Genomic DNA, 20,497 nt, shown 5'->3' with positions numbered 1-20,497 from the left:
GACGCTTGGTAGCACCAAATTCCCAAATATATGTATGATTTACACTAATTATGAGTTTAATGATGAATGACCGTCCAATGCATTTCTTGAAGAATAAGCAGATTTAGAAGCAATTTATAGTTTTCCCAAAGCTGTTTTGTATAATATAGTGTTTGCAGAATAATGTTAAGCAGAACTATTCTCCATTATTATTCAGGTAATATGCACAAGTAACAAACTCTAGGAAATTCTGAGACTCTAGTTATCTATAGTCCTTTCTTAATCCTACAAGACATAAGTCTGCTAACAGGCGATGGTGCAGTTGTTGGATGACTGTACAAAGCACAATGCTCATTCTCTGAAAATAGAAAGCAAATTATAACGGAACAAAAGCTACAGTACTGCCATCAGAGACGTATTGCCAAAGGTAATGTCAAGTATTATATGGCCATGTGGATACTGCACCCAACATTGAGAAGTGGCCCTGGACCCTCCAAACCAAAAGGAAAGGGAATTGGGTTTCGATTAGACAAAATTCAAGAGAGAAGGGGGTGATAGGGCTGGGGGGGGGTAATGCAAAAAAAAAAAATAGGGGTGTGGATTGAGTTTTCAAATAAATACTCCATTTACTCTTGGGCTAATATGCCTATATGCATTTTTCTTAAGTAGGCCATTGCATCATATGAACCTATTTTTGTCTAGTTATAATTTAGGTTTTCAAATGTTTTTATCTGCCGATTCCCTGACTTTATTGCACGCGTTTGCTTCAAAAAGCCAAGAGCAAGAGAGACACATTACATATTGTGTGTTGCTTTTTGGTAATTAAATGTTTATTGCTGCTCTATAAAAAGGGATGCTGTATTGTTTTGGAAATTTGCTACCCGGCAATATTTATTTTTGACAGTTTTATGCAACATTTGTTTTAGCGGGTAATACACACGCATGCATGCGCACATTTCAACGGAAGAGACAGCTTAATTTAAGTCAAAGATTTTTATCTAGAAACTATCTAGAAGAACTAGAAGTCCAGACTTGTTGTCTTAACAAGACATACACTTTTGAATTAAAGGTTAATCACTGGCTGAGCATTAGTCAGTCTGTCCGAATCACTTGCATTTGCAGCCACCTGGCGACCTAGGGAGCAGAGCGAACTCCTGGAACTCCTTGTAAATAGGTCCAAAGGTAGCCACATGGAAGCCCTATAGGAGCAATATGGCTGCAAAAGCACAGACCTCTATAACTGATATCTGTTAATAGGAGAACATAATGGGAACGAAGGTTAAAAACCCCAACCTTTGAGGTTGCAGTCTAATACCACTGCAATATCGCATCATGAATGAACACTCTTTATAAACAAAGTAAGACTTTAAAAGTATAAATACACAAAATAGATATTTTGTAGATTTTCTAGTTATCTGCCTGAAGCATTCCCTACTGAAACAAAAATCTATAGCTAAAAACACAGTTAATTTGGCAACAGAGTCTCATGACAATGGTAAAAATGACAGCCCGTGTTTACTTTTATTGGACAGTCTGTCTGCAGTTTAGCAGGCAAAACGAGTTCACACTGCACAACAAACACAGATCAAATGGTGATCTATAAAAATGATCAATGGGTGATGCCAGAAATAATGCCGCTGGAGGGTTTCAGAAATACGTTATACTCCGCAACAAAAAAGAATTACAATTTTACTCTCTATGCAATTATCCCACTGTTCCTTCAATGAAACTGAAATTGACCCCTAAGCTGTAAATAAAAAAAACCCCTCTCCTGTAAAAGAAAGACAACTATGTCATCATAAAAAGTAGAACTTCTGCAGATGGCTTAAAGTATTTTTCTGCCAAGCAGCGTCTTCTTTTATTCATGCTAACGTCAGGCCATACGTTTGCACATCATTCGCAAGGCTTCCAGGTTGTTGACACAAAGCTAGGAAAATGAAGACGGTGAACAGAAAGAGCTAGGTAATTTGGAGAGGCACGTAATATATAATTTATTGTATGGAGATAATTACTTAAAATTTTAGTCTAATAAGCCAGTTTGCAGTTAGTGAAATATACAACACGGTAGTAAAAAGGATGTCTGCAATGGGATTGGGATATATTTGTGCATGTCTGAACTGGATAATAAGGATTTTAGTTTCACAATATTTGGCATAACTAGAATAAAATCAAATAACCTTCAGGCAAAGAGGTTTTTTTCATAAAGCGAAGCATGGTTGTAGTTTCAACTCAAGAGCTTCATTACACACCATAAAGGGCCAACACCATTAAGCTTCTTAAGAAAGAAGGGCTGAGCTGGCCCTGCATGATGCATACTTCTAGAAATCTCACTGATTTACCTATTCAATATACTGGGCCAACAAAGCTTATTCAAGGAGAGTGATGCATCAAGTAGATAAGATGACACTAGAAACTCAAGCTTTAATTAATAAATCCCACACTTTGTTGCCAAACGTTCTTGTTTTCAACATAGGCCTGACCTACGTGTGTGCCTCCAGGCACAGCCACCTCCCCTGGCTCCTAAGGACACAACATGCCATGGAGGCTTTGGTGGCTTAGTCCTCCGTAGAGTAAATGGACTGACTGGGGAGATAAGAGTGCCCTCTTGTAGGGCGATCTGCCTCCTGGTTTTGTGGCAGAGAGATGCACCCTGAACATACTGCCCTATGCCCAGACCAAAATATACCACTGACCATCATACAGCCCTCTTACAATATGGTGGAGAGCAAAAGGGCACACTGAATAAGATGGTCCACCAGCTGTACCTATTACATTAGTAATAAAGAAATCTGCACAGGGTCATCTCGGAGCAGGGCCTGGCACACAATCATCACTTGATGAAACCTCAAGTACTCCAACAGTGCATGTTCCAGGATCCCATTCCCATTTATAAGAAAATGGCAAAGACTGTGAGGTTTTATCTTTAAATCTAAATAAAACAAAACTAGATGCTTGCTACTAATACGAGCAACCAGCTTTCAGCAGCAAATGATGCACATATTTAACTTTCCTCACATTCCTTATACAATATCATGTTCTTTTAATAAAATCATTTTCTGCAGTATGTACAAGAGAATAGAACATGTTCCACTTTATGTAGTGTACCTTCCCCCGGAGAATGCTGCAGATCACTGAACAGCACACAACAAGATGTTTACTTGTTCCTCTGCTGAACAAAACTGTGTTGAAATGCTGGTTTATCCTTAATAACAACAAAAAAAACCCCAGGGAATTTCAGCTTTACTAAATATTATTATTATCTACATCTAAAATGGAGCTTTTTGAATGCTATTTTTTTCACTTTACATAAAACATTTTTGTGGAAGTCTGATGCCTCATATCCGCATATCACAATTACTGCTTTCTGGGCCACTGATATTTTAATATTGACTTATCACAACAAACAAAGAGGACTATACAGGTGGCAAAAGCTGAGTCTAGTGGCAAAAGGTCTACTAATAAAGGCTCATTTGTTTGTATCCCTGCACCTTATGCACTGAAAAATACACACTGTGTATGTGCCAGAGGAATTTGTGCATAGGAGATCACAAGCCAGTGGTTTCCAAGCCAGTCTTCGGGGCACACTAACAGGACAGGATTGAGTCATTACCCCATTTTTTCAAAAACATAACCAATTCAGTTGTCGTGCCTTGAGGTCTGACCTGGGTACCACTACTCTACAATCAATATACACAGTGTATAGCTAAGTGAACCGGCATTGGCTTGAGTTAGGCTGAAGCCCAACTTGGCTTAGTCAAATGAAATAATCACCCCTAATTAAGGACATACAAGAGGTTGTATGGGAAAATATGAAGCCTGCTACACAAGAGAATACAGGTTTAGCTAATTGAGGATTATGAGATTTATAGTGGGGACTGCAGAGCTTCTCGAGTATAAAAGACTGCTTATCTGTCATAATGAGATGGAAACAATGGCTGTAAATATAGTCAACCCGCAGATCCCTATAAGGGCCAAATTCCACAGTCACCAAACCCTATTTTTATGATAATCATTTCCGCCTGGAGTCAGAACATACTATTTTGGGTCAATTTGTACTCTACCAAACTAACTGTGGTTTTACGGAGCAGACAAGGCAGATGCAGCTTGTTTACTAACTTGATGGGGAACCACAGACAAATCTTGTTTAACCATGGAACTTTTACATCTGCAGATGAAGCCTTGGATACTAGCTTCCTTTACTTTTTGTTCACTATTAGTTTCTTTTTGTGGCTAAGACACTACTTTCTATGTTTGATGCACTCTTTCATATATGTATAAATACCTACAGTGGACCATTCATCCCACATTAACCCTACTATGAATCATCCATGTATTCAGTGTGGTGACAATAATTGATTTCTTGCAACCTTACAGAATAGATTAGTGATAATTGACTGTGTCGGCAAACACCATTTTGTCCTGCTATGCATGCAAAAGTTACAAATATTTTTTTTCCTGTGTGTATGATATGCAGCCTTATTCATGGACTATTCTAAATAGGGCTCCCAGTTATTGGGGGTCAGTTTACTTGGGTCTTGATTTTATGTATCTGCACTAGGTTAACCAGTGTTATCTAGGTCCAATTAAATATTGTTATTTGTGCCCAAGGGTAGCTTGATCTGGCTCATTAAGAATGGGAGAGTGTTGCCCATCTTAAAAACAAGTTACATTTAGAACTGCTTTCTGTTGTGTAAAATACATTATAACTACTGACTTTGTGAATTTGCTACAAAATGGCCTTAGACACATTTCACTAGAATTGACAGTAACACACGTTGCCATTTTCTGCTGTGTATTGTTTCTGTTTCTGTATGTGTTTAATGTGTTTTTTTTCCTTTTTTGTTTCTTTACTAGAATAATCTTAACTTACTTCCCTGTTTATTCTGGTTTAACCACAGACAACACTTTTACTGCACACAAACAGAAGGAAATGAGGGGGAACATTATGGTAGATAGAATTATGGTAGTCCTAGCAGTGATTTTGCTTCCATTTTTTTGCACCAATCTTTTTTTTCCACTGAAACAGATGTCATAGAAGAGATTGCCATTTGTTTTAAGCCACAGTTTGTCCTCTTCACAATAAACTGAGTTATCATTTCATCTTCCGCATGACTGGCAAAGTGATGCCAGCACCGTGTTAAAGCCATTCTGTCTTTCAACAATGTACACATCTCTGAACATTCCACTGCATGTAGTTATTAATTAAAAGGAACTAAAAACATAATTGCAATACAATTAGTTTTCAAGAGGAAGTGTTTAAAGACTAATCCCACACAAAGCTCTGAAAGCATGAGCTATTAAAATCAACTCAATTTACCATTCTAAATCAAGCCATCATACATGTAAGGAGCTGTCTAGATGCTGCTACTAAAGGGGTGGTGTGAGCATTGCTGTTTATTAGCTTGATAAAGAAAAGACGAAACATCAAAGTATTAAAGTGAAATAGGAATATCTAAGAGATCTTAGATCTACAGCTTCACCTGAAGGAGCACAATCGTAACAAAAAAAGAAAACACTTTATGGAATATTAATGATTACAGAGAAGTAACATATTTTATAAAGTTTTCATTTTAAATCAGGAAGCAGTTCCTTCCACAACTATGTAGCGTAATATACATCGTATCCTGACGGCTCCTAAAACATATTTTGATTGGTGTATTAGCTGGAGGCCAATGTCTAGATTAGTTGAGTGATTAGAACCCAAGTCCATTGGCTGTATGTGCCAGATACAATACAGTAAAAGACTGAACTCTACCCTAGGGCTCTCCCTTAACCAAATGTGTAGGCTTTAAACAAATCAGTATACTCTTCCAAGTTGTCTGGATGGGTACTAAATGGTGTAGTAACAAAGACCATAAAATAATGGCAAACTTTAAATTGCTGTAGACGAGTTTCTATTTTTAAGACAAATTGCAAATTGCCATATAGTTTTCAGGACTAAAGATGAAAATAAACACTTTTGTGACATTTTACTATACCATCAAGTCTCGGGTATATAAAAAGATAAAGACAATGTGAAGGCTGTTGGTTATTTGTTAACTTAAGGGATGCTGAACCCATTCCCTGACCATATCAAACAATTCTACAGAACCTTTATATGAAGCCTCACATGCCATTGTAAAGCAGTTTCCTATACATTTCTTGTGCTACCTAAATCTTTCCAATTATAATGTAATTTTTATTATTTTCCAGAAGTACAGAGGGGGTTTACTGTGTGCGGTTAAGTGTTTACTCATTCTTGTCAACTCCACAGATCAATGGTTTCCTAAATCCCTCTTTTATATTTTCACCATTACCGGTCCTATGTACTTGAAACTACAAAATCCTCAATTTAGAGTTGTAACATTGAAGTAAAAACATATTTGTTCATCCTATTTTTTTCCAGCTTGTGTTAACAGCTAAATTTTAATTCAAAGCATGGGAATTTTTTCAGCTCTGCATCTGAGGCAGTTCCCCGTGTCTAACTACAATCCAGTCAGTAGGTGGGCTGTATAATACAGTATATTAAGAATCAGATCTGATATATAAAATGTAACGGTGACAGCTGATTGCCCAGTGTATGTGTTTTTACCATATGTATTTATGCCACCATTCAGTATTTGTTCATCTTATCATTGTACGGTATAACAATTAGAGACTTGGTTTTGCACTACAACTTAGAAACAGAATTTTAACAATGTTTGCCTCCATTTAAAACACTTATTTATACCTTAAAAGCGTTATTCTGAATAATAGTGGCCAATGCCAAGTAGTGGCTATAAAGGCCACAACTATTGTACTGTCACACGGCTTGAAATTTGCCTACATATTCTTAATTAGATCTCACCTTGAATATGGGATAATGTCTTGGGCAACAATTCAAGAAAGAAGGATAACAGACTGATGGAAAATGTCCAGAGATGGCATTATTTACATTAGGAACCATATGCCTTTGATAAAATAAGATTACTTTATTTAAATTTATTCAAGGTCACAATTGAAGGACACAAACTAATATGCACGTAGACAAGTCAATGACAAACAATGCAAAAAAGTGTAAGCATTAGAGTCTTTTTTCCCTGCAGATAAATAATCCTTATTGTTGTTGCATGTCTCCTTCATGATTACCTGATAGAGCATTATAAAGTTTTATAAATAGTAAATTACAGTTTCAAGACCCAGGTCTCTTTACTTTTTATAAACCAACTGATCGGTCCATATTGTCAGTGTCATCTTGTGACCTAGGGAGGCAGTCCCAGAAGGACTAAAGCTGCTCTGCCACATAATCTGGGGGGAAGATCGCCCTGTTACATACACTGTGCATGGGAAACAGAAACAAAGAATTTCATAGCAAATGTAAAGACCATAATCAGTCCTTGGTCTCGTCTTTCGATTTAAAATAGCCATATGCCTATACCCTGCCTGTTTAAATCCCCTTACTGTATCTACAACTTATGATGGGAGACTATTCCCCTTACCTTCTAATTTCTCAAAGTAAAACTAACTTAAAATACATCTATTTTGTGTTATACCACTGCATGATGAGTTCATCTAACACCCTCAAAAGTCTACAAAACATTGCTTTTAGGCTAGAAAGGGGAAAAATTAGAACTAGTCATAATACGCTTCTGTTAAGGTGATCTTGGGATTTTTGGATGTCCTTAACCACTGATCCCATATGATCTCACTGATCCCATATGATCTCACTGATCCAGTGGCGTCGCTACAGGGGGGCAATTGCCCCCCCTAGGTTAATCCTTGCCCCCCCTGTTGCCCCCCTGCCGAATTTGGAAAAAAGTTGCAATGCGACTTCAAATCCCGTCTTTTTAGTTTTATTTTTTTAATGCGGAGGAGAGAGAGGGGCGCCTAGCAACCACAGCAGAGAACGAAGACAGAAGCCTCGTGCTCCCGTCGCTGGACCTAAAGGTGAGAGAACTACAAAGGGGGAGGGTAGATAGTGAGTAGGGAGAGGGGTTAGAAAGTGATAAGGGAGGGAGAGGGGGTTAGAAAGTGATAAGGGAGGGAGAGGGGGTTAGAAAGTAATAAGATCGCCAGCCTGTGCAACCGATCTTACGCGGGCCGCACCTCGAGCATGTACTGGCTGACTTGGCATGATAGGAGTGTGATTGCTAACAGCAATCAAAGTACCATCATGCCTAGGTTCCAGCACTTACACATCCGACCAGTAAATGCTGGAACCTAGGCATGATGGGACTGTGATTGCTGTTAGCAATCACACTCCTATCATGCCAAGTCAGCCAGTACATGCTGAAACCTAGCTAGCTGCCCCCCTTGTGTATTGATGCTGCCAGCAGTATGGGGTCTGCACATCACTTACAGCCACCCTGTACCAGCATGTACTGGCTGACTTGGCATGATAGGAGTGTGATTGCTAACAGCAACCACAGCAAGCACAGTCCCATCATGCCTAGGTACCAGCATTTTCTGGTTGCCTGGGTATGATAGGAGTGTGATTGCAGTGTGGACGCCAGGGCTGGCTTTGGGGTATGCAACCTGTGATCTATGCGTGTAATTTAGGGGGTTTTAAATATACCTTTTAATTACGTGTTTTTTTGTGAATTCCAATTGATCTATACCTGCAAAGCTGGGGTTGTGTGTTATTCTGTAGATCCATATCTGCTATGCTATGTTTCCATACATTATTTATGTATACCTGCAAATGCAGTGTTTGTATGCCTTATTCAGTTGATTAATACCTGCAATGCTGTTTCCATGTATTTATTTGATCTATACCTGCAATGCTACGTTTCATATACTATTGTATACCTGCAAATACAGGATTTGTATGTCTGATTCTGTTTATTTGAGATCACAAGTGAATTTCAGTTGATCTATACATGCAAAGCTTGGTTTGTGTGTTAATGTGTTGATCTATACCTGCTATCGGCAACTGGGGCTAATGTTAATATATATGGGCAGCAGGGGCATCAATACACAAGGGGCAAAAACACTAAGGGGGGGTATAAACGACAATGCAGTGTGAAAAATCCATCCTGATGTAGACGTCTGTGACATAGATTGTGTCCTGCTGTTTGTGTGTGTATAGGTGTTGGTGTGTCAGAGCCTGTCCTGGTGTGTGTTTGGGTGTTGGTGTGGCAGAGCCTGTCCTGGTGTGTGTGTTCGGTTGTCAGTGTGTCAGAGCCTGTCCTGGTGTGTGTGTGTGTTTGGATGTGGGTGTGGCAGAGCCTGTCCTGATGTGTGTGGGTGTCTGTGTGGTGAGGCCTGTCCTGGTGTGTGTGTGTTTGGTTGTTGGTGTGGCAGAGCCTGTCCTGGTGTGTGTGTCTGGGTGTCGGTGTGACAGAGCCTGTCCTGGTGTGTGTGTCTGGGTGTCGGTGTGACAGAGCCTGTCCTGGTGTGTGTGTCTGGGTGTCGGTGTGACAGAGCCTGTCCTGGTGTGTGTGTCTGGGTGTCGGTGTGACAGAGCCTGTCCTGGTGTGTGTGTCTGTGTCACAGAGCCTGTCCTGGTGTGTGTGTCTGGGTGTCGGTGTGACAGAGCCTGTCCTGGTGTGTGTGTTCAGTTGTCAATGTGGCAAAGCCTGTCCTGGTGTGTATGTCTGGGTGTCGGTGTGACAGAGCCTGTCCTGTTGTGTGTGTGTCTGTGTGGCAGAGCCTGTCCTGGTGTGTGTGTGTGTGTTTGGTTGTCGGTGTGGCAGAGCCTGTCCTGGTGTGTGTGTCTGTGTCACAGAGCCTGTCCTGGTGTGTGTGTCTGGGTGTCGGTGTGACAGAGCCTGTCCTGGTGTGTGTGTTCAGTTGTCAGTGTGGCAGAGCCTGTCCTGGTGTGTGTGTCTGGGTGTCGGTGTGACAGAGCCTGTCCTGGTGTGTGTGTGTCTGTGTGGCAGAGCCTGTCCTGGTGTGTGTGTTCAGTTGTCAGTGTGGCAGAGCCTGTCCTGGTGTGTGTGTTTGGTTGTCGGTGTGGCAGAGCCTGTGTTGGTGTGTGTGTTTGGTCATCTGTTTCCTGGCACTTAACTTACAGTAGGAATTATTTAATTTATATTTATCCAGAGATAAAATGCCCTCCTGAAGTTGTAGTGACTTCAGGGGACAAAACGTTCAAGGCCCTGAAATCATTTAGTGGAAAAGTTATTTATTGTGTTATAATATTTATTTCAAGGATTAGTCGCACTCAATTGTGGCTTCAGGCTTCCCATGTTGAATGATCAAGTATTATTTTAGCCCAATAACAAAAGTATAATTCCATAGCACATTACCACAGTTTGACTGTGGTATCTTGTGTGCCCCCCTATATATTGTTTCTAGAGTCGCCACTGCACTGATCCCATATGATCTCACTGATCCCATATGATCTCACTGATCCCATATGATCTCACTGATCCCATATGATCTCACTGATCCCATATGATCTCACTGATCCCATATGATCTCACTGATCCCATATGATCTCACTGATCCCATGGAAACTATTGATATCTATCTAATCCTGTAAGAGTTAAAGCAGTAAGCAGTTTCCTTAGATACTATGCTCTTACAAAACATCAAATGCATCCTGTATATCCTTATTCCCTAAATGGACTTCTTAATGTGAAACAGAAATTTAACAGGTAAAGCCAATATAGTTTCAGTTGTTGTACCCACTGATACTGCAGCAAAATGTCCTAACTTTTAATTAAACAAAATATTGTCCTGAACAAAATATAATTTCCATTGAGCATATGTTTCTATTTTGGAAAGAAATGAGAAGTCACATTAACTAAATGATCAAATGTCCTTTTTCTGATTTTGTTAAAGATTTTGTTGGTCACCCTCTCTACAGCCTTGTTACTTTTTATATGATTTATCTGAACGTTAATATTCCCCTCTCCTATGCTTGTTTTTCTTTCATTTAATATTTGCATATCTTACATATATATTATTATTGGTTGGTTTTTTTGCATGGAATAAACACAATGAAATGATTGAAGATATCCTAGACACAGTGGGTTTGATTTCCTGTCTGGATTCATGATTATACAGAAATATGAGATTTAATACATAAAGATTTATTATTACAAACACGGGAAATGTAGTTTTGCGATTTAGACGTCAATCTTGTGAGACACAATGCGAGGCTATCTGAATTACAAAGTAAACTGATAATAGTAGATAATATTACATGAATAAATAGATGTATAGTGATAAAAACAGATAGTTTTAGAATAATGAAGCTGCTTTTTAAGTCTGTGTGAGATTGAATTAGTGCAGGCATTAATGAAAAAGAAACGCATCTGGGGAGATGCCTTCTGCATTGTGTACGGTAAAATAGGAATACGAACAATTGCCTTCCACTTGCATTTCCATTAATATTATATACGTTAAATACAGAGAAATAAATATCACCGTCATCAAAAGCAGGGGAAACTACCGTATATACACCAACAGTATTGCAAAAGTATGCTGGAGCTCTACGCAGGATCAAAAGTGGTTTAACAAGCACACGTCTTAACCTGGGAAACCACCATCCCCATACGTGGGACATCTGGTCTGCATGGCCACTGGATGTTGGAATAGGTCCATCTGGTGCAAATGAAAGGCCAAAGTGCAGGTGGTGAACAGTATTATAGCTTTTCATGTGATTGCAGTTTAACTATAATACTTACATGTATGGGGTAAACAGAATTAGACAAATGTAACGTTTGCTTCCATATAAGATCAATTTATTTGTAACGTTTACTGTTCTTTTAATAAAAGTAATGTGATGTAGAGTATGCTTTCCTGTACTTCAATTCATGTTGTATGTTCCTCCAATGATCAACTTTAAACAAGGACTCACCAAACCTTACAGAATTTACATTCCTTGATGTCAGTGTGCAGAATTCATGTCTGGTATTTTCCAAATAAATTGAGTGATTCATCAATTTGTAGTTACATTTTAATATCTAATTGCAATCGGGCACATACAGAGTCAACCTGCAATCTCAGACATGTCCATTTAAAAAACAATGGCAAAATGTATTATGTTTGAGTATGCTTACATGATGTCAAAAGTAGTAGACTGACTTTTGATACTTCTGAAAAACTTAGTGTTGCAAATGTATACGAGTCACTGAAGCCTCATTAACCCCTTGCATTAAACAGTCCGTTCACATGGGGCTTGACATATCACACTAGTGCCCCAAGCCATTTATTACATGCAGATATGGAGGAATCAGAGGCCGTAATTATGCAGGCACAGTGAAGCCTGCATTTTTTGGGGGGGGAAATGGGTTAATGGCACCCTTGTGTTGGGCTTGATGTTGCTTCCACTTAATGCTACACAAAATTGGACTGTTTTTAAAAGCCAGGTAGCAAAATTCGGAACGTTCACCAGCAGGAGTTTTCATTAAAAAGATTGCTTGCTGTTTTTAATGTGACACTAAAGCACAATAAGTAAATTAACTTGGGTAGACCCTTTATATAGGTAAATATTGAGAGGTTAGTATAAAACAATGCAGAGTAAAAATACACCGGATTCCTAAGATAGAACAAGCAATTACATTACTGCAGAGAAGATGCCACCCACGCAACAGAACTGTGTCTTTGTTCTCTGTCTTCAAAGAACGAGCCACTTGCATCTGGATCAATTGCTTTAAACAATACTCAGCCGCTCATCAAAGTGTTTCCCTCCCAACAGATATTTAATTTAATTAGTGATAATGCAGACATGGATTTATACCCTGTTTATCGTATGAAAAGTAATCCCCAGAAACACATTATAAAAATTAACTCTGTTTTATTTTCTTAAGTTTTACTTTTTTCCCTGCCTTTTGTACCTGACAGGAGCACCTCGGCTTTGAGCTGGCTTCAGCATAACCGTCACTGTGCTGTCAGTCTGATTCAAAGGCGTTTCAAGTTCATAAGACGGCATAGATGGTGCTGAGAAAAAAAAAACACGAGTAAACAATTTTATTTGAAAGGGTCATTGTGGTGTTACTTTTTGAAATATAGCCAGTTTGCCTTTAATATACTAGCTTTATCATTAAAATATGTTTACATAACTGTACATGAACCTTCGATAAGATGAGTAAACCTTTATTTTGCTAATAATAATAATAATGTTAGACTTCAAACTCTTCCAATTAAGAAAAATGGGTAAGACCTCATGCAACGAATGATCATTAAGGGAAGTATAAGGTATTTGGAAATGTGAAAGGAAAAGTTACAAGAAATGTGTTTTCCTTGCTTTCTGTTTCAAGAAAGTACCCTTAAATTTGAACCCTTGTCTAACTATCTGCTTTGCTTAAGAGGTAATATTTAGCACAGCATCCTTTTTCCAGAGAGGGCGCTTATTGATTGAGGAAACATTTTCTTGGAAACCAAGGTGTGCCATGGATAGTTTAGGGGAATATGGGGGTTAATGCTAAAGGTCTTTCCAGGGAAAGCCTCGGATCTGGGAGATCAATTTTTTTAGAGATTGTTACAAATTTGTTCTGACAGAAACAAATAGATATATGAGGAAGAGATGGTCCTTCTAGAAATCCTTCTACAGCCTTTATAACTCTTAAGTTTATATGTCACTTAAACAGGGTGTGTGAGTGGTGTTTGTATGGGAAATGCATCTATGTTTGTTAAAGCTTGAGCACATCTCTTCAGGACCATGCTTCATGCCTTGCCCTAGGAAGTATTTTTTTTAGCACAAGGAGAAATCATGAAGTAGCGATTCTTTGGATGTAAATCAGTCCTGAGCTAGAGCAATACTTGGATGAAAGCTGAAGTAGAGGATCCAATGCTACTGGAAATCACATGATTAGACGCAGAAACACTTCTTCATACAACAATACCTGAGATTTTAGTTGTAAATTGACTTGTAATAGGAGGTCCAAATCCTTTGGCTGTGCTGGCTCTGATCGTGAAAGAATACGTTGTCCCGGGATACAATCCAAAGAACAGGTAGTGAGTCTCATTTCCTGACTTTAAAACCCTTCCACTTTGATTAGATAAATCTATCTCGGGGTCAAAAGAGCTGACTGCCTTGTAGGAGATCTGTAAAGGAAAAAGGAAAATGATAGAAAGGCTTGATTCGAGAGAAAGAGATTGTAACTTTATCCTGCAAACTCTTCTGATGTATGCACCGTCAGATGTTTTATGATAACGTATCATTTTCTTTTAGGCTTTTAAAAACCTGAATCCAATGAAGCCGCACAGGGACACAGCCAAAATTGTTATGAGTTATTATAGTTATGGATACAGGGACTTAGATCCAGCGGGATTACAAATGTAAAAAGATGAGTCTGGGCTTAACCTGTTGACTTCAGGTTGTTTGCCTTGAAGGTATAGTCTACTTTGTGATGTGTCCTCCAGTAATTAGACTGCCTTAAAAGATTATGTTTTCATGATGACAGAGGCAATTTTTTTTACTTTCCTCGAAACGTGTGAGATTTTAATGTGATATTAACCTTTAATGACTGGCATGAAGTCTTTACTACTATATTTCAGGTATACTAACATAAGTAAAAACTGGTGAAGCTTTTGATGTTGGTTGCTGGATCCAGGTTTTGCTGCAGCTGGTGTAATCAGCCTTCACCACAAGATTACTGTTATTTCCATAGCAGTAATCAAGACAAAATTACATATTGGGTTTTTCTTGCATAAGACAACGCAAATTGCAACATCAACCTTGATATGGAGAAACATTTCTTCAAATGTGCACAATAATTCTCTTTTATTTACACAGAGAACATAAAAAAATATGTTGTAAATACCTTAAATAGTCAAATTAGAAACATAAAAGAGAGTACAATAATACCAAATCGACCCTTGCATCCATATGTGGCAATAATTGAAGCCAGAATTTTGATTATAAAAACTTTGCCAGTAGTTTTATGTAAATGAGAAATATGGGCATGGGTGGCCATAACATGTTCTGTATGTTCCTCATTGCCACTCTGCAGTCAAGGCAACATATGTATTATTGAGAGATTCCCAATATTCAGCAATGTGGCCTATAATACGATTATTCAGTCTAACATAAAGAAAATACCTATTCTAAAATGACAATGCCGCAATCTAAATTTTTCAGTTTAATTCCATATTTAGAAGCATATCAGTTGTGAAAAAATTTCTATAAATAATCCCTAGCAAGTAAAATTTTGCCAGGAATCCACACTTACCTGCTTCTAAAGCCATGACTATACACGAAAACCTTCAAATACTATGTGTAATTGCGCCTCTTCAAATAATGGTGATATATTGTAACTTTATGGTCAATATGAACGTGTTAAATTCAGGTATTTTGAATGTTGTTTTCAGTAAAGCGACGGAATTAAAACATGCATGAGATAAGCTTAAGGCTATCGGTAAAAACAGACAGGACCAAATAAAGACTGAGGTAGGCAGACTGGATGGGCCGAATGGCAGGGGTTATTGCCTGGTCCAAATTCTTCAAGGAATTGTTCCGGTGGAGGCTGGCGTCAGTTGGGTCATGTAGTGCAACATTATGTGACCTTGTGGCAACAGTGTGGCTGTAAGATGTGTTAGAATGAGCATGTGTTAGAGGGAGTATGTGCGCTATCGTGTATGTTAGTCACCAAGGGAAGAGGTTCAAGAGGCTCGGCAAGCCACTCAGCTTTACCCTCAGGGCCAGAATGTGCCAGCCCTTCCTTGCCGAATGGTCCTCATCTGCAGTCAGGTTCAATGTTTCAAGTAACATGTATGTCTTCCTTCATAGACTGTCAAACATCATCCCTTCTGTGTACTGTTTAGATTTGCTATTTTTCCGAACACTCTTGCCTGTCCCCTGGTTATGGAAGATTCCATGTTGTTCTGTTCATTGCTCTTCAACGATCAACCACAATCACAGCTAACCCAATCTTTTTTTTTTTATAGTCTGCTTCTTGAGCTGTATCCTTCCTATATAGTCTTAACTGGCAATTACAACCTTAATACAATTTCAGACATTCCCTTAGTTAGTCAATGCTTCTGCTGGAAAATAAATTTAAACCTGAATGACCAGAACTACCCTTTAACACAGACTTTTTGAATTAATGAAGTTTTATAGAATGCATCTTTGAGATTTGTTGTATTTTATAAGTGAGGTCTGATTTCTTGACTTTATGAGATGACCCTTGGTCGAGACATAATTGTCAGGCAACACCTCAGCTGTTTGATGATTCATAATGAAAAGCCACTTTTAAAAGAATATAGTGAGTTTCTTACAAGCGTGAAAAATGCATGAAAGGAAGAACAGTTTTATATCACTTATTTATTTTTACCATTATAAACTATACAAACCTGTTGTAAAAAATCACTCATTAGTAGGAAATGCTTGTTGTTGTCTCTGGTATTTTATTGCTTGAGACTTCCTGAACTGATAATGAATACATTTATAGACGCCAATCTGCATGTTACAAAGCAGCCCAATCTATTTCTATAACTTGGGACTTTTAAGTGTATGAGAGGAAGACATTTTATAGATGGGAGTCGTGTCCTTTACACCAGGGAGAGCCAAGAGGAAGCTCTATCTATTGTAGAAATTAATCCTCCATGACATTAGTCAAACTTGCGGATATTGCTGGTATTGGCTGAGCACTATGAGAGTTGTAGCTGTAGTAGCTGTTGTTTACACTGTTTTAGGCAATTCTGGTGAGTACTGGGGATAACACAGTGTTTTTCTACAATCTAATGGACACATTATGCAAAGCTACAACTAAAACAGTACATACTAAGTCCAACGATGCACAAACCTGTCTACAAATGTCCAGACCTGCTTTCTGATCTTCTGGAAACTGTAATTTGCTGTACTGTTAGTGGTTGATGCTTAGATTCTACACTTGAGCATTTGACTTTAGGTCACTGGATGTCTTTATAAGTTTTGTTAAAACCAGTTAACGTTTACGTAGGTCAACCTAATCGAGGCTATGGCATCCCTAGCTGGAAAGGGTAGCGAGGATCTGTTTTTGTTAGGGTTTACTCCTTTTCTGATACTTGTCTCAATAGTTATTGCATTGAATTATTAAAACCAGCAGTGCCAATTTTATGGGCCTTCTGGTAAAATACGTGCACATACATTACATATACAAAAAAACTCAGATGGAGATGTCTCAAAAACAGAAATAAGTGGACTATAAGTATGAGTGCCTTTATGGATGTATTTCATATTTTTTTTCTATTTTTAGGGCAATTACATAAGTACTGTGGCGAAAAATGAAATGAGCATTTTCATAAACTTTGGGTCTCCATGAATAAAAGACTGACAATTTTGACTTGGCAATTGTCAGGTGTTTGATTGACAAGCAAAGGGGATTTTTTTTCTCTTCATACAAATCCCTAGTGCTTGCACAGGTTCTAAGAGAAATATTATTCTATAGCGTATATTGAAAACTAACTTTTTGAAATGTATGAAAATAAACTATAACAAATTTTAAAAATCATTAAGTAATCACAGTAATATAAAAATAATCAATGATATGCAATTAGATATTGCAGAGAAAGGAACAAAAGTTCCCATTTTGGACTATGATCATAAATGTTTTTTTGGCTATACACCCACAAACATATAATATACAGTATATAGATACATGCAACCATTCAAAAGTGCGGGGTCAAAACCTGTTTTCATATGAAACAAGGACATTTATAGCTGTGCTAACATAATTACAAAAGGCTTTTCTAATGATCAATTAGGCTTTTAAACTTAAAGTTTGATTAGCGAACACAGCGTGCCATTGGAACACAGGAGTGATGGGAGTGATAAAAAGGCCTCTTCTATATTCCATTAAACAGTTGTCATTTACAACATTAACACCGTCTACACTGTATTTCTGATCCGTTTGATGTTATGTTAAGGGACAAAATTTGCTTTTCTGTCAAAAACCAGGAACTATCTGAATGACCCAAACTTTTGAATGACAAGCTACATAAAGCATATACATAAAGCAGTAAATGTAATGCAAGTAGGCCACTTAGGTCATGGAGCTTTATCTTTGCTTATTTGCTTTAAAAGTAACTAAGTGAGGGTTTCTTGTGAGGCAGGATCATTTTTGCAGTCTGGGAAATGTATAATTTAGCAGAATTTTCATTCAAATATATTATAGTTGAAATTGCACCTGCTTGTTTCTGTTATAATTGGATTTACAGAAAAAAACTGCAGAAATGTGATAAGAGTGACCATTATGTAGCTTTTACGTCTTTGTTCCTGAACAATTCATTCAGATCTGCCTTTTCATCATTCGCTCACTTGATTGGCGCTGCTTAGAACTGCTGCTTAAAGGATGCAATAGAGCTTACTCATGTATACTGTAGTTGTGAATTATAATAATGCTCTACTTCTGTGGAATGTACTGTTTTATGCATGTACCCAGAAAATTATACTTTATTCCACTAAATGCAATACCATTTACATTGCGTTAGCTTAGAATTTATTTCTGGATCGTTCTTGATTTCAAAGTAATGTTGCCTTTTTTCATTTCTTAGCTTGTCACAAAAGAAATATAGGACGATATTTATATAAAAAGTAAGGCTTGTGAAGGATTCTAAACCAGAAGCAATCATAGTGAAAGCCAATGGGATCTTTATGCTAACTTCTCGGTCCTAAGCACTTCTTACATCTAGAGTCTGCTGTCTGATAAGTAGTGAAGTCCTGGCTTTACGGGGGGGGGGGGGGGGGTTGTGGTAGAAGATGGTGAAAACTAGACTTAGGTGCCGGTAAACTCTTTGTGTTTGTCTTTGTGTTTGTCTTCGAGGGGGAGAAAATCTTTGTATTCCACGAATATTCGCCCTTCCTGTGTTTGGTTTGAATATTCGTGTACATTCTTCGTGTTTGTTTGTTTTTTTGTAGTTTTTTGCAGTTGTTTGTAGAATGTCTGTACAAGCAACCCTATTGGTCGCCGGCAGGGGCCTCCTCTGCCATCAACCAATGAAGTGCACCTGTACTTCATTGGTTAATGGCAGACGAATCCTGGTGCCGCAACTTGGCCAAGAGTTCCAAGAGTTAAATGTCTGTGCGAACGACCAATAGAGTCGCTTGTATGGACTTTTAACTCTTGGAGTGGGGAGACCATGGTGTCCCCAGGCCAAGTTGCGCCGTCAGGAGTTAAAGGGCTGTGCAAGTGAGTCTATTGGTCTCCTGCAGGGGCCTCCTCTGGCATCAACCAATGACAATGCACAAGTCTAGTGAAAACTATTCAAGTGATGTCCCTATTCTACTGCCCGTCTAAGGACGAATACTTACATTCAGTAGCAGAGTTCAAAAAGTACAGCCATCACCATGTTAATCAATAGAATGTTCCTGCTGGTTGGCCGAGCCAATATAGTCCTCCATAGACTGCTTTCTAAGGCACTGGGTGCCGTTAAGTTATCGAGCGTTGGGATATGACATCACATCCCAGCGCTCCATAGTGAGGATGGAGGCTGTGGACAGGGTGGCTGCGGGGACTGCCTTGGGTCGAGCCTAGGCCCAGTGATAAATACGTCTCTGGTTGCAGGGTTTGCCCCGCTATAAGACTCAAAGTGTTAATATCAGCAGCTATTGTTTTTTTCACATTATTCTTCAGGTGCATATTATATAAAAAGGATATTCATAGAAGAGTAGATTAGGTAAAAAGGCACAATAAATAATACATTTATTTACCTCATATAATGTAATGATTCCATATGTTTGAGCCGGCTCCCGCCATTGGAGAAAGATCTTTTCTTCAAATGTACTGCTTTGTATTGATTCAAGAGGCACAGCACTTGGAACTAGCAGGCAAAACATGAAGTATGTAAGATAACTAATAATAATTACAACAGTAACTTTAAAACATAGTATTGACCCTAATAAAATAGTGATCGGAACCTACATCTAGGCCTCTTGGCAGATGACAGGAACATTGACCATGAAGGTTGCCTACAGAACAGTATGCTTTACAGGGTCATGGACTTGCTATAGGCAGCCAATGTTGTATTTTCCTATTCTTTCTTTAGACTTAATAGTTTTTTTGACTATTCACTAAAGGAGACTAATAAAATCCCCTGTGTGAAAACTGGACCTTGGAGGGCAAGTTATGCCACCGCTTCTGCTAAATGTGTATCACTTTATTTTTTAAAAAGGGCTTTAAAATGCATTATTTGCTGGTTAGGCTTCATAGGACACTAAACTGCCCATTAACAGGGCTCTTTTGCCCATAGGGAACAGGGGCATTCGCAGGGCCTGGCAGTGCTAGAAGAAACTGTCATATTAAACTTCTTCACATGGCCGTGTCCCTCCCTGGGAACACCACTTACTTTCTTAATTTAAAAAAAACGCCATTACCAAATTCCAGTTAACTGGAAGTCAAATAATATGCTTGCCACAATTGCAAGTATTATTATAATATTTAAAAGATACACTAAAATTCTCTTAAAATTAGCTCTTTGCCACATGGTTCTATTTAGGGAATTATATGAAGGAAAATGTTGTATGAGCTGTCTTTGGTTGTACAGATGCAGCCATGAGAATATACTGTGACAATGGCAATGCGGAGCAGATTCTAAAGAAGACACACCGAAGTCTTTGTATAGCACCTGTAAAAACGTAGAAGTCTTAATTCTATCTAAGTGATCCTATTAATTAAGTGCACTAGTATGA

General features: G+C 38.4%; 1 protein-coding gene across 1 annotated transcript in view; it reads right to left on the bottom strand.

Moving 5' to 3' along the window:
- The window catches only part of LOC149279542 (receptor-type tyrosine-protein phosphatase mu-like), a 296,024-nt gene that overhangs the window by 145,814 nt on the left and 129,713 nt on the right, over window positions 1–20,497 (bottom strand). Inside the window, exons 9-11 of the mRNA XM_089501054.1 lie at window positions 19,520–19,629; window positions 13,734–13,935; window positions 12,726–12,828 (exon numbers count right to left, since the gene is read on the bottom strand). Coding sequence (XP_089357180.1) covers window positions 12,726–12,828; window positions 13,734–13,935; window positions 19,520–19,629 — 415 coding nt within the window. The remainder of the gene's footprint in view (window positions 1–12,725; window positions 12,829–13,733; window positions 13,936–19,519; window positions 19,630–20,497) is intronic.

The sequence above is a fragment of the Sceloporus occidentalis genome, unplaced genomic scaffold (genome assembly GCF_023333645.1).
Source record: "Sceloporus occidentalis isolate IW3139 unplaced genomic scaffold, rSceOcc1.0.p SCAF_162, whole genome shotgun sequence".
NCBI classification, from domain to species: Eukaryota; Metazoa; Chordata; class Lepidosauria; order Squamata; family Phrynosomatidae; genus Sceloporus; species Sceloporus occidentalis.
The sequence above is the reverse complement of the archived record's forward strand: the minus strand, read 5'-3'. Positions and strand labels throughout refer to the sequence as shown.